Source organism: Dama dama, chromosome 15 (genome assembly GCF_033118175.1).
Source record: "Dama dama isolate Ldn47 chromosome 15, ASM3311817v1, whole genome shotgun sequence".
NCBI lineage: Eukaryota > Metazoa > Chordata > Mammalia > Artiodactyla > Cervidae > Dama > Dama dama.
In genome coordinates, this window is record NC_083695.1 from 55,428,852 (window position 1) to 55,443,940 (window position 15,089).

The following is a 15,089-nucleotide window of genomic DNA, read 5'->3' on the forward strand; positions in this document are numbered from 1 at the left end:
GTATGCTTTTCTTCTTTACAGATTAGGGTTCTGATTTAGAAGCAGCATACAAGGAGAAAAAAAGAGCATCGTACAGTATGTTTCTGACAGCTCTAGATTTGGAAAAGTCATGATCTTCCCCTCCAACCTTCTTCTTTCTTCCAGCTTCCTTCTTATCTCTGTTCCCTGCAACCTTCCCTGAGCCAGGACCCACTGGCATTAGAGACCATCAGGGTCAAAGGTCAGGAACAGTAGCTCTGATCTTGTCCAATAGTGAACTCTGGAAATTTCTATCAATCAGTCTCAGCCAAGTGATAAGGTGATTGCTCATTCCAATCCACCTGTGACTTTCAGGCAGGCAGAAATCTTGGTCCCCAATAACTTCCAGGTTCACTTTATGTTTATCAAATAGGCACTAACACTGCAAATATAAAACCAGAAAGGCCTTGAGAAAAAAATTAAATCCAAACATAAGCTCTTATTTTTCAACCACTTTGCACTCAAACTTTTAATTTTATAAAACTGTATTCTCCCAGATATGATGACTCATTCATAAATGCAGAGAAACTTGCAAATCAATTCCTTACATAAAGCAAATTCATTCTAGGATAGAACTTTCAGGAAGTGACTGGAACAAGCATAATAAGAAGTATTAGGAAATTAGATGCAGACTCAATTTACTTCTGATCAGTGCAAGTCACTACAATTTATAAAATACCCATGAAAAGTCCTTCTTTTGTTCCACAGGTATTTACTAAGCATAAAGTCAGGCTAAACCTTCTTCTAGGCAAAGATGAGTACAACATACTCCTTATGTTCAGGACGTTCACAATTTAGTTAAGTAAGCAAATAGTTATAGTACTATCTCCAACAACCAAGGAAGGTATCAGCTTTCATGAGAGAATTAAGGATGTGGCATCTAACATTATCAATAGAGAGGATCAAAGAAATCATCACAGAGCAGACACTATTTCAGTAGTCTGGAAGGATGAACAAGGCAGATGTAGTCAGGTGAAATGCGAGAAGGGAATGGTAGGGAAGAGAAGGGAAAAGAAAGAAAGAGCATTTGAAACTGAGAGCTCAGAAGTATTAATATAAGAAAACATGGGAATTCCAAGCAGCAGGGTCTCTGAGTGACACTGGAAAGGGAATCTGGGAGCTGGTCCTGAATATATGACGTATCATCCTAAGGACTTGGGACTTTATTCTCCCAACAAGTGGTCTTGCAACGCTACCCCTTGGAATTAGAGATCAATTATAATCACAATTAAATAATAAAATAGCAAACACTTTCTGGGCAGTTTTTAAATGTCAGTAGCCATTTTAAATATGAATACATTTAAAATACTTAATCCTTAAAAACAAACCCTATGAAGTAGGAACTAATATTATCCTAAATTTTAAATGTTAGGAAACTGAGACTCAGTTGCCACAGAATGGAAGCACAAAAGAGGGTAGCATATTTATGCAGCAGGTTTAGTGGTGAGCATACGCTTGAACAAAGTCTTCCTTTGCTAAGAAAAAACAGGATGTGGGGTTTGAGGGCAGATTAACGAAAGTTGGCAGAGCTGGAGGAGACCTCTGGTTTTTTATACTATTAGCCTCTCCTTCACCTCATTTTCATAATCAAAAAGGAAGGAGGAGAAGGAAGTGCTGTCTTGTCGAGAAAGACCTTTCAGCAATCTCTTCGCTGTTTCCCTCCTCTGCTTCTGCCCTCCAACATGAGTAATTAGCAGTGACAGAAAGGCAGGTGGGAGTACCTAGCATGCTAGACCTAACTCAACACTTCACAGATGTTTTCTCAGTTCATCTCCACAAGAGCAATGTCACAACCTGCCTTTTATCCTGATTCACAAATAAGCAAACTGATACTGTGGGGAGGGGAATCCATGATTCTTTCCTTTATTCTTTCCTAATATTTCCCATCATCTCTCTCTATCCAACTTCCATTTCTTTGCCCCTTTCTTCTTTATTCTCATCTAGGTAACCAACTGTTCCACGAACCTCTGGAATTTCTTACTGTACAGTCTCTGAGAAGTTGGGGAGATGGCCTCTTCTCTTTCCCTTTTCTATTTTTACTTATCTGTGCCCAACATGAATCCAGCACTTACTACATTCTAGGAACTCTTCCGAAGCCCTCCCAAAATATTTACTCATGTAATACTCACCCAATGACCCCCAGAGAAAGACTACTGCTCCCTCAGTGGAAGATTCTGAGTGACCAAGAGGTTAAGGAAATTCTCCAGGGCACAGAGTAAGAGGCAGAATGGAATCCAGGAGGTCTAGCTCCAGGGTCTGCATCCCTATTCAGGCTTCATCTTACTTGCCTTAGCAGGTCTTGGCACACCTGACCAGGCACTTGATCTCAAAATCCTTTTTGTTTCCTCCTTGGCTTCCAATTCGCCTCTCTCACCTGGTTCACCTCCTACCTGTCTGGCTGTTTCATCTCATTCCCCTTTGCCGATTCCTCTTTGATTCCTGGCTTCCAAAAGTTGGAGTACCCCAGAGATTAGTCCTTTGACCTGTTTTCTAACACCCAGTCCCTACTGATCTCATACAATTTCACAGCTTAAGCATCATCTCCAGGCAGATTGCAGCCAAATTGGTATCTTCTGTCAATAAATCTCCTATAACATTCTGACTCATATATCTAACTGTGCACTGAACCTCTTCACATGGCTACCTAATGGGCATCTTGAAATCAAAATGCCTCCAACCGAGTTCCTGCTCTTTTTCCACAAACTCCTTATTCCTCATCTCGGTAAAATGGCAACTCCATTTCTCTAGCTGCCCAGGCCAAAGAACAGTATCATCCTCAGTCTCTTGTTTTTCTCTCTCCCAGTGCATACAACTCATCTGTAAGATATATTCCAGAACTTGATCACTTTTCAGCACACCCACTATCACCATTCTACCAGAAGCCACTGGTCTCTCTCACCTGGATGTCACAGTATTTCTAACTGGTCTCCTTGCTTCGCCTCTCAACCTTTCCAACCAGAGCAAGGGAAGCAAGGCCCTGTCTTAAATGCAAAATGTAAGAGGCATCATAAAAGTCAGTAGTTAAGACAAATGATAAATTAATGGAATATTTAAAAAAAAAAATAAAGAATCAATGAAAAGAATTCATGGTGAACAAAATGGCAGATTTTAAATGAAAACAGAACCAGATTGTTTGCCTTGCCTCCCTTGCTTCACCCTCACCTAGGCCTGTCTGACTCCCTTCAATGTATTTTCTTACTTTTTTAAAAATATAATTGGAGTATAATTGCTTTACAATGCTGTGCTGCTTTCTGCTATACAACAAAGTGAATAAGCTATATGAATACATATATCCCTTTCCTCTTGAGCCTCTTTGACAAAGGATTAATCTGCAAAATATAGAAGCAGTTCATGCAGCTCACTGTATACAAAACACCCAATCAATAACTGGGCAGAAGACCTAAATAGACACTTCTCCAAAGAAGATATACAGATGGCCAACAAACACTTGAAAAGATGCTCAACATTGCTCATTATTAGAGGAATGCAAATCAATGTGTTCTTGATGGTTAGAACTATTCCATTAAACATGAGTCACATCTTCACATCTCGAGGCAAGAGCCAAGGTCCTTCCTGTGAACTGCAAGATCCTTCACAACCTGGCCTGTCATCATCTCTCTGACACCAGATCCCATTTCTCTACTGATTCACTCAGCTGCACCCTCTCCACCTAGACCTCCACTGTGTTATCAACAAGCTCGCACCTCAGGGCCCTCACACCTGCCAAGTCCTCTTCTTGGAATGCTCTCTCCCAAATACCTCCCTCACTTCAGCCAGGTCCCTTCCCAAATTCACTATATCAGGATTGTACCATCTAAAATTCCATGCCCTTCCCAACAAATATACTTCACATTCCTTTTCCATTCTTTTATTCTTCTCTGAAATGAACATAAGCCCAGTGCATATTTTGCCTGTTTATCTTGCCTACTATTGTTTATCACACCCACTATAAAACTTCATGAGATTTGGGGGAGAGAGGGATTTGTTTTGTTCTCTGCTTTATCCCCAGTGTCTCAAAAATTCTTGGATGACAGTAGGTACAGAGGAGCCTGATGGGTTATAGTCCATAGGGTCACAAAGTGTCAGATATGACAGAAGTGACTTAGGATGCATACATGCACCCAGTATACAACTTTTGAATGAATAAGTGATAAATGTTTGAGTGCTTTTCGTTTAGCTCTGAATGTCTGCTATGTATAGGTTTTGAATTCTATTGCCTCAATAAATAATACTGGAAATTACTCTTTGAAAATTCAGAAGCTCAGATCTGATGTATTTATAAGGTATAAAATTAGAAAATGTATTGCAAAGTCTTTTTTTCAAATCGACCAAATTTTTAAACAAAAGTTTGACTTGCTTAAGAATATATTTATCTTGGATTTGAGTTCACCCCTTAGATTAGGTCAGTGTTGAAAGGGGATTGTTTTTGAGGAATAAACATTGAAGATCAAGTGTCTCTAGTCCAAATTTTGAATTTTATTTTCATGTCCTAATTTCCAAACACTTGATACTATGTTGAGATATTCTACAGATTTTCTCAATAATATCGGAGTGAACATGTATGTGATCAAAAGGCCATTCTGTGTCAAAATGCTTAATCACATTTACTAATAATTAACCAAAACTAAAGGTAAGTTTTGCAAATAAAACTTGTCATTTCACCACAGATTGTTATCTCCTGATGGAGAAGATGAAGTTCAGCAAAAAGTAAACTTACAACTTGGCAAGAAGACAACAGACTTTGCCTTCTAACATCTGTAACACACACAAGACTAACCTCATCAGACCCCAGTCCATCCATGACCTCCTTGCTCTTATGGGTTAAATCTAGCACTGTGGGATCATGAGAATATCCTGATGAAAAGGCAATTTTAGTAACATTTGGGAAAAGTGAACAAGTTAGAATTAGTCTTAACAACTAGCTTTTTCTTTCAAATCTTCAAAATCCCTTTTGGGCTTTTTTAACTTACAAGTTTTTTAGGTATAGTTGATTTACAACACTGTTAGTTTCAGGTATACATCACAGTGACTCAGTTTTATGTATATACACACACACATATATATGACTGAATATATATAGAATATATATGTATTCTTTTCAGATTCTTTTCCCTTACAGGTTATTACAAAATATAGTATAGTTCTCTTTGCTATAAAGCAGGTTCTTGTTGGTTATCTATTTTACATACAGTAATGTATGTTAGTCCCAAACTTCTAATTTATCCCTCTCCCCTCTTCTCCCTTTTGGTAATCATAAGTTTGTTTTCTATGTCTGTGGGTCTATTTCTGTTTTGAATATAAGTTCATTTGTATCATTTTTTTTAGCTTCCACATATAAATGATAACATATGATATTTGTCTTTGTCTGGCTTACTTCACTTAGTATGATAATTTCTAGGTTCATCCATGTTGCTGCCAATGACACAAAATGCCTTTTTTTTTTTAATACAAAATGCCTTTGTAGTTTTATTTTTTAAGATGATTTATATTGTTTCATAGAAACTTCTACAACTATTTCACCAGCAGTTTAGAATTATAAACTAAATATAGGTATCATTTTATGACTACTTTGTAGTATGCATAGAAATTATTTATACTATAAATGTCTCAGTAAAGCTACAAGTCATTCTGAATTGCTGCATATATATATATATCAATCCACCACTATAAAAAAAATACATTCCAGTTTGTCTTAGCCAAGATACAAAATTAAAATGGAAACAAACAAAATTCTGCCTTTTGTAAAGTAACAGACACAGAAACTTAGTCAACTGTCCATAGAACACAATGCCCTAAAGCTGGGCAGAAAATGAAACTGGCATACAGATAGCACTAACTAATTGCTTCTTGAGAGAATGAATGGTTGAGGACCGAATCGATCTGGGTCAGAAGCAGGCAAGAAGTATCAGAAAATTCTGGGCAAGAATGGCCATGCTTATATACAGAACAAGAAACTGTTCTATCCCTTTAACAGCTAATGAATATTCTCGCTGGAATCTCGATTGAGTTTTCTAAATTATATGAAAAATATTACGTTCTAGATGATATTTGTCTATTAGTTTGGGAACATTTTTATTTTATTACTTTTAATAATAGAATACTTTGAAGCTGCATTTTACTCCAATGATTATCTCAGCTTCACTTTTGTCACCTAATTTTTTACCCATTCCCTGTATTGTTAATGGTACGGTTACTCTGAATCTTTAAATGAAAACCAAAGTAGTATAGGAAACCCCAAAACATAGGACAGAGAAGTTTTTAGAGGGCCTATAGTGATAATATTTGCATGTGATTCAAATCAGTGTAAAACAAGCCTCCTCTGTCCTGGTTGGCAGAGTACATCAGGCAGAGTGAAAAATCCAGCACAGACGCTTCACTGAGTCACTCCCGCTCAACCCTCTCTGCACATGAAAACCTCCAGGGCTTCTCACCAGTCTGAATGGGGACCTTCACCATGGATGTGTCCTTGCCCTGGGAACCTGTAGATTTGAGCAACCATCAAATTCGGAATGGGGCTCAAATCCTGTTCCCAAATAGAAAGTATAGACAATGAAATGCTGAAGTTTCCTATTTGTAGCAGCAATATGCAGTCACTCAGTCATGTCCGTATCTTCACAATCCTATGGACTGTAGACCACCAAGCTCCTCTGTCCATGGGACTCCCCAGGCAAGAATACTGGAGTGGGCTGCCATGTCCTTCTCCAAGGAATCTTCCCGACCCAGGGATCAAACCCATGTCCCCTGCATTGGCAGGCAGGTTCTTTACCACTGAGCCACCAGGGAAGCCCACATAGATCAACACTGACATATGCAAATTTTTGTTATTTCTTAGATTTTACAAAGGCCTCACATCCTTTCCTGAGCGGTCCATGTCATATATGATCCAGGTATCAGTAGGCACTTCCAGCACCACTCAAAAGGATCCATTGTCCTTGTTCTGCTAAACCCTACATGACACTTTTATTACAGAGTAGTTTGCATGACTTTTGTATATCTGGTACCAGCACACTCTGGTCTAGAAATTTATCTTTGAAGAATAAGTTGGTAAATGTCCTAGGTAACAGAACAGATAAATGAAATTGAAACTTTCAGGCTCTTCATACCATATCCTAGTTGATTTGATTTAGTAACAGGGCTCTCTCCCCGCATTTGCAAGGACCATTCTATGTATTCTTTTAATTGGTAAGAACAACTTTGTTTTCAAGCATTTGGTGACTTTCTGGGATAACTGGACTGAGAATTACTGGTCTGCCTTCTAAGTGTGAAAAAAAAGGTATTACTCAATTTTTACTTCTAAATTTCAACTAAAATTGAAGATTTTTAAAAAGCTCTTTTTTAACGAGGATATTTAACTGGTCTGGTTTGTGGGTGACTGTCAGTTACTCTATCCTTAGTGACTCATTTATAGAGAATGTTTCCTGAAGATGTCCTTCATGAAAGGGACACATTTGGACTAGGTAATAGTAATTTACTTAATTTATCTTAAATTTGGTTTCAGTGAGCAACCCTAATTAACCTGATTTTTTGCTGATAATCACTCTCAATGGAATCAAATCACAAATCCGGGGATGGATTGAGCGGAACCCAGAAGGAAGCAGCCCTCCGCGCACTGGTCCAGCGCACAGGATATAGCTTGGTCCAGGTAGGAACTTCTCGTGCCATCTGCTGAGGCTCACCACTGAACTCAGAGTGGTGAGAATATCGGTGATCCTAGCATGTAAAATGTGACTGGTCAGCTGTGTAACTCTTAAAATGGACATTCCTTTCCTGGGGCAGAGGAAGTTGGATCCTTTTGGTCTTTCAGGGGACCTTACAGGTGATATTCTCTCTACTCTGGATTATCAACTCAATTTTGCCTTGTCATTTGGAAACTGAACTAGTGTTCACAATCATGAAGACTATCACAGTTCTGAAAGGCCAATTTAGAATAACAAAAGGCAGCTGGAATTCACCACCGAGAGCAGTCAGTGAAGTAGAACCAAGTTGGTGTTTCAAGAAATCAGCAGAAGACAAACTATCCAGAGACTTGCTTTGGTTTCCAGAGAGATTTCTGACTTTGGATGTATGACAACTTGTAGATGAAGGATCCAAGGACTGACCATTTGGTCAGCATAGCTATTCCAGGATGTTTTCTCAAAATAACTACTCAAGCCATTTAGGATATATAATAATTTCTCTCCATGTCCTGCATTTTTGAAAAGGAAAGAAGAAAAAAAATCCTAAAACTATTCATAGTCACTAGTTGTTCAGAATTATCTGCATATTATTATCTTTATGATAACCTCTGTTAGAGAGTTTATGATACATTGAAAAGCAAACTAGTATTATACATATAAATTATCTTATCTGAAGAAATAACACTGCTCTTTTTTTTAATGTTGCTCTTTTTACAGTACAACAAAGTGTTAATATTTTAATTCTCAGCTGTTATCTTTTTCCTACATACTTCCCCAACTTAACCAAAACTTTGTGCTATTATGAAAATGAAAGTCATAAGTAGATTACAATAACATATACAGTAGTGTCCTTTATTGCAAGTTCCTTTGTCAGATCAATTGAAAACTAAATGTAGCACCCTTTGTAATAATCTTATGAGTCATGACATACTTTGTTAGAGATAATGCTCAAAGTTATTTCTAATTTTTCATCCTAATGAAGAGTATTTATTTAGTCTTTTTTAAGATTTCAGAAAGTATTATGTCACAGAAGACTCCTAAAAGTTTAAGCCAAGGGGGATACTAATGCATTATTAGTTGTTAATACTTAGTCTATTTTAGGATCATTAATAATCTAAATGCCTTTACCTCGAAATTTAATGTGCTTCAAAATTAATGCCTGACAAATTTTTTATGCAGTCTTTTCCTACATAAAGGGGTTTTCATAAGCCAAAGAGAAAATTTGATAGCATTTACAGTCTATAAGACAGAAATATTTAGGATAATTTTTTACATTTGCTCAGGTATGTATGGTTAGCTGAAAAAAATGTTCTTTTTCTTTTGTAAACAGCAGTCTCATAAGTGTTATAAAATCAATACTTTTTAAATCAGTTTATCTTTTTAACTTCTTTGTGTCTTAAACACTCATATAAGAACAGTGGTAGTGAAAAGCACTTAAACCCTTTTGAAAAGCAATTTGTCAATATTCATACATAAGGGTATTCTCCTTGTGGAAACAAACTTCTAATGATCTGAAATATAATGATTAAAATATATATAAATATTTCTAGTGTGACACTATTTCTAATATCAGTGTCTTAACTGTGAATATATAATTACCCTCAACAAGCAGAAGTTTATGAGAAATTACCCTAAAACAATATAAATTGTCCTTTTTACTTTATTCTGGGCACTGGTTCTTTCATTTCCCCTAGATGAAATTCAGGGCAAGTCTCATGACTTTTCTGGTAACTTTCAGCTAATAAAAGATCAGCCGCTAAATAATGAATATGTCTAGTCCAGTAGAATAAAAACTTAACTTCATTCAAAGTGAAAGCTATTTCCCTTTCCCACACATATCAGGGTGGAAGGCAATTTCTATTTTTTTCTCTTTATGCTCTCAGAAGCCTAGTTCCCTATACCAGTGTACTAACTAGAATTCCTGACTCAACTGAAGCAGAAGAAAGGGATGAAAGTAAAGGAGAGGGGACAGGAAAGTTTTCTCTTGACTGTTTTTGGCATTGGTCTCTGAGCCTGGCAGGTGTGTAAAGCTCCTAGGGTACTCTTGAGAGTCATCAGAGACACCCTGAATTCCACTGCCTGGGGTCCCTCTAGGTAGAGGCTACTTCCCTGAGACCCAGTCTCCTCTGACAGAGCTCTTTTTGACACTCCTAGCATCCCTCTTAGAGGAGATGGAACTTCAACCCTAATTCCTACATGTGGCCAAACTCTAGACCCCTGGAAACTCACATTCTGACCCAGTAAAACCTGCAAGTGCAGATGAGATGAAGCAACCAGTTCTCCTTCTCACCAACATCAAAGCAAATGGCCAGCTTATTGCTCACCATGAGATACTTCCAGGGGTGAGTTAGACCTACCATCCTGGGGTGTTCCCAACTGCAGGGAGTACATAGCAAGCTCCATGAGCTTTTTCCTTACTCCCCTCCTCTACTTTAGGTGAACTGAGAGGCACCTCAAGATTCATCCCACTTAGGGGGAACTAGGATTCACAACACACCAGCAGTGGGCTCCAGAGATCTTTGAATCAATTCCAAAAATTCCTCTTAAACTATTAAACACTTTTTCTAACTCACAGATGGGGAGGGGTAGGAGGTGTTCACTTAAAGTTGTTAAATAGTTTCTCCCTACCTTCTTGTCCTGCTTGCTGGTCCAGTAAGTTTCATATCCACATCAGAGGCCAGAAGAATTCCATTCCATCTTTAAATCCTGTTACAAATGAAATGTAAAAAGTCACTAAGTAATCATTTAGAAAATTTTAGCATATTAAAGCAATGTAAAAATCTTGCAAATAATACATTTTTTAAAGGCTCAAATAGCAATGGAGACCTTTTCATAAACCTAATAATTTAAGAACATTTTCATTTAAAAGGAAAAAAATAATAGGGCTATTTTACCCTTATTATGTAAAGCATTTTCAAATAAAATACACCTAAAAATATATGGCCTATTTGCCTATCATTTTGGTCTTACATAATCAATTACATTCAGAAAATAATAATAAGGATTTAGATCACAAGTTAATAGCAATTACAAAATAGCAAACAGTTATTGGGCACTTATATTCCAACTGCTTATGTCTATTAATTCGTTTAGTCCTAACCACAACACTGTGAGGTAGTTACTAAGATCATCTCCAATTTCTAGATAAGGAAAACAAAGCTCAAGGAGTTAGATAGTTTGCCCAAGATTTATGGGCCACAATTCCACTGCAGTTGGCTAAAATTTCCAGCAAGATTTACAGAACTAAGTGCTATTATAATGTTATCTTTAAGATTGCTATTTGAGAGATTAGCATGCCAGAGCATGCTAAAAGCACTTTGTTGAGCTTAAACTTTGTAACATGATTCGCTTGAAGTAATCACTTATTAGCAGAATGACTACTGGACCAGAAATTTTCTCGTGATGTAGAAACCTAAAGTTCTGAAACCTTTGCTATGTAGATCAAAAGCCTCTAATCAAGATGTAAATATGCACATGATTCAGTTCAATCATTTTGAATGATTTGGAAAATCCTGTCTGATTTTGACTGCAAAGCGTAGAAAGTCACCCAAGACTTCAAATCAGAGACCTGTTACTTAACCCAGTGTCTACCACACACAAGAATAATCATTTTTTTCTCTTTTAGTTCCTTTTTTAAATTGAACTATAGTTGCTTTACAGTGTTGTATTACTTTTAGGTATACAGCAAAGTGATTAAGATTTATATATAAAAATATATGTAAGTATATATATTTGTAGGTTGCTACAATATATTGAATATAGCTCCCTGTGCTATATAATGGCCCTTGTTTACCTATTTTATATATACTAGTGTATATATGTTAACCCCAAACTCAAGTCCCTTAACAGCTCTTGGCCTTAACTTCCCAGATGATTGGCTAGGACCTGCTCCATTCTGAGTCAAGGTTTTGTTATTCTAGCATATGCTCAGTGTAGTTATTGGTCAGCAAACTTGTTTAATTGGAAAAGCAAACCAGCACGTACTGAGACATAGCTTCAAACTCTGCAGTTTAGGGAAAACCCTTCCGCCTTCTATTTCAGTCTTCCTACTCTGGATTAGAGAAAACATTAACATCATCATCAAATAAAAGAACATCAGATGTACTTTTTAAAAAGTCTCTGTTCAAAAGTACAGATATTAATAAATATATTAATGCAATTGAGGGAGTTGTACCTATATAATGATATTTTAAAATATTACAGTATTTGCTAAGTTAGGGTTTGAAGGATTTGCTTCAGCTGTATGTTTGCAGTCTCTGATATTGAATGCTGAATACTTGCAAAACAAGAATTCCAAAAAGAGAGTGTGACTAATCTGTGCACTCTTATCACTAGCAGGACAAATACAATTGCCAAAAATAGAATTTTGCAGGTTACTTAATAACATGAGTCATTCTCTTATATCCAAACTGATGCAATAAAACGTGTTCATGAGGATCTGAAAATATGTCTTGTGATATTCTTTTTAAATAATAATTGGATATCTTTAGAATTGATAACTAAAATTTTTATCAAATTTCTTTAAATGATAAAAGAATTTTAATGAATAGAGGTTCAATAAATATTATTATAAAAATTGTGTAATGTTGACAAGCTAAACTTTCAACTTAGTCACATTATGCCACATAGAGAGATTTCAGATGTGGGCTGCAATGTTAACTTGTAAATAAAATTTGTCTCTAGGCAATGGAATTAGATGTGGAGTTTTTTTTCACTTTTCCATTCTTAACTGTACTTCCCAGATCTTCCAAAACTACCATATATTTGAGACACGAAAGGGGAAAAAAATAACATTATGATGATCCTTTCCTCCAGAATGTATTACTAGTGTGGGTCATCAACTCTGTGACATCTGATGCTCCTTTCATCCAGAATTTTCTCCTTAAAACTAGAATAACACATTTTCATAGATGAATATTTTCAGATAATTTTCTACCCAATGTGGAGTCAGTTTATACCAGTTCTACTACAATGATGTCTAAATATATAGTTAATAAAGATCACTCTTAAGTAGTCTGAATATATTTTAAAGAAGACCCGATGGTTATATAGTATTTTTCAGTGATTTAAAATATGGTGTGTGTTAATACTTTGTTCAATTACCCTATAGATAATCTATTTTCTAAAAATTATTACAACACAAATATTTATGTGGTTTGTCAGTCTTACTGTTTGTCTAATGCAGTGGTTGTTTTTAACAAAATTTTCTTCACTTTTCCCCCTAATCCTTATTATGAAACACAATGTGTTAGTATTAGTCCTTGAGATTACAGAAGTATAAATTATAGCAGCTGACCTAAAATGCATATAAAGTAATTGCAATGAAAATTAATTTATCTAGAATTTAAAATGGCAACATAAGACTGCATTAAATAGGTATAACATTTCTGTTTAGAGCCTTAAAATTGACCATAGTCTTTGATCTAAGGAATAAGGATTAATATTTAGACATAAGGATGTTCATCAGAGTGGAATTTATAATGTTTAAAAATATTGGACACATCATCACAAATGTCCAAAAAAATATTACTGGTCATATAAAATAGGTTGCCCTTATATTTCCAAATTATATGGTAATATAAAACTGTGATTTCAAAGAAAGACATGGGAAAATGTTCAAATTTTAAAATTTAGTTAAAAATAAGAAAGCAAACCTGTATGTATCAGCTTACAGATCATATTTTAAGAAATTATTCACACACACAAATATTAGAAGATAATAAAAGATAATCTCTGACAAGGATAGCTTTTTCTTCCTTGTGCTCTTTATTTTCCAAACTCTTTATAATGAATATGGATTATTTTTATTTCAAGGAAAAAATCTCATAAAGTAGAAAATATTTGTAAGAAGCATTCAGTTAGGAATAGAAAACCTAGGAAAATTTCATGAAGAAAACTTCATTATTGAAGCTGGATGATAGATGCTCGGGTTCACTAGGTGATTCTTTCTAATTCTTTATATGTTTGCTGTATGCATATTTAATACTGATGTAGTCCAATGCTCCCATTTCACTGTTGGAAAACCAGCTCCAGAGTTATACAGTTCAGTATAGACATAAGCCAGAGGTCAGCAAACTGATCCATGACTCAAATGTGGCCACATCCTGTTTTTGCAGTGATTTAAGGACATGAGCGGTTCTCACAATTTTAAAAATGTTGTTTTTGTCTAATCCTAAAATATCAACTATCTGGCCTTTTACAGAAAAAGTTCGTTGACTCCCAACTCTTATCCTTAATTTAGTACTCTATAAGTTAATCCATAGGTTTTTAAAATATTGAAGTATAATTGATTTACAGTGTTTAATAGTGTCATGTTAGTTTCTGGTGTACGGCAAAGTGATTCAGTTATACAGATGTGTGTGTGTATATATATATATATATATTCTTTTTTCATATACTTTTCCATTATAGTTTACTACAGGGCATTGAATATAGTTCCCTGTGCTATACTATAGGACCTTGCTTATCCACTATATATATATATATATATATATATATATATATATATATATATATATATATATAGTTTGCATCTGCTAACCCAAAACTCGCAATCCAACCCTCCCCTGTTCCCCCTCCTCCTTGGCAACCACAAGTCTGCTCTCTAATTCATAGTTCTTAAAGAAAATGCCCTATAACATAGAGGAGGGTTTAAGATTCCTTAAAGGAAGTAGGAGCATCCCTCCTTGTCCTACCCACCAATTCAAGCCTAACCCTCATTCCTTCACTTATTTATTTACTCCACAAATAGAGACATGGTGCCTACCTTCATGAAAATTACTCAAAGGAAGACAGAAAATAAGCACGAAATTAAATAATAGCATAGCATGTTAAATGCTATGAATATCATAAATCAGGTCAAGTGACAGAATGGTAGAAGGCCTTCTTCAGACAAGATGACATTGAAGTTGGGACATAAAGGATGAGGGCAAACAAACGTGGCCAGGAGCCAAAAACAAAGCAGCATCTTTGGCAGAGGGGACCACTTGGGGGGTACTGATTAACCAAAATATTTGTAAAGTGCACAACGACTTGCAAGCAGTGAAGACAATAGAGTGCCTCAATTTCAGTAAGATTACAGCAGATAAATAAGAAATCAGTGTGCTTCATCTTTCTCTTCCCTTTTCAATCAGTCATCAGTCTGCCCCTAGGAGCAATTCCCTCAAACTAGGAACAAAATACAGATTTTAATTCCCATTTCTCAAACTTTCCTTTCCATGCGTGTTCTCTTATTTGGAGTTTCACTGCAACTATACATTTTAATTTTCTAATTTGTTCAATTCCTAAATAAATATCTACAAGCCAAAAGGTACAAAAGATGGCACTAGATCAACATTAATCAGATTAGAAGACCATTCTCTGCTTATGTGCCTCAAATTAACTCCCCTATCTCTT

General features: G+C 35.9%; 1 protein-coding gene across 6 annotated transcripts in view; it reads left to right on the forward strand.

Moving 5' to 3' along the window:
- A1CF (APOBEC1 complementation factor) overlaps nucleotides 1-15,089 on the forward strand; it is an 87,100-nt gene that overhangs the window by 22,431 nt on the left and 49,580 nt on the right. For 4 of the 6 annotated variants that reach the window (XM_061162082.1, XM_061162080.1, XM_061162085.1 and 1 more), the window contains one exon: nucleotides 7,517-7,660. The exons of 1 other annotated variant lie outside the window; for it this stretch is intronic. In XM_061162082.1, the coding sequence (XP_061018065.1) occupies nucleotides 7,562-7,660 (99 nt within the window). In that variant the 5' untranslated portion in view covers nucleotides 7,517-7,561. Of the gene's footprint in view, nucleotides 1-7,512; nucleotides 7,661-15,089 lie in introns of all 6 variants that reach the window. One more of the 6 variants, XM_061162083.1, reaches the window with a different exon arrangement.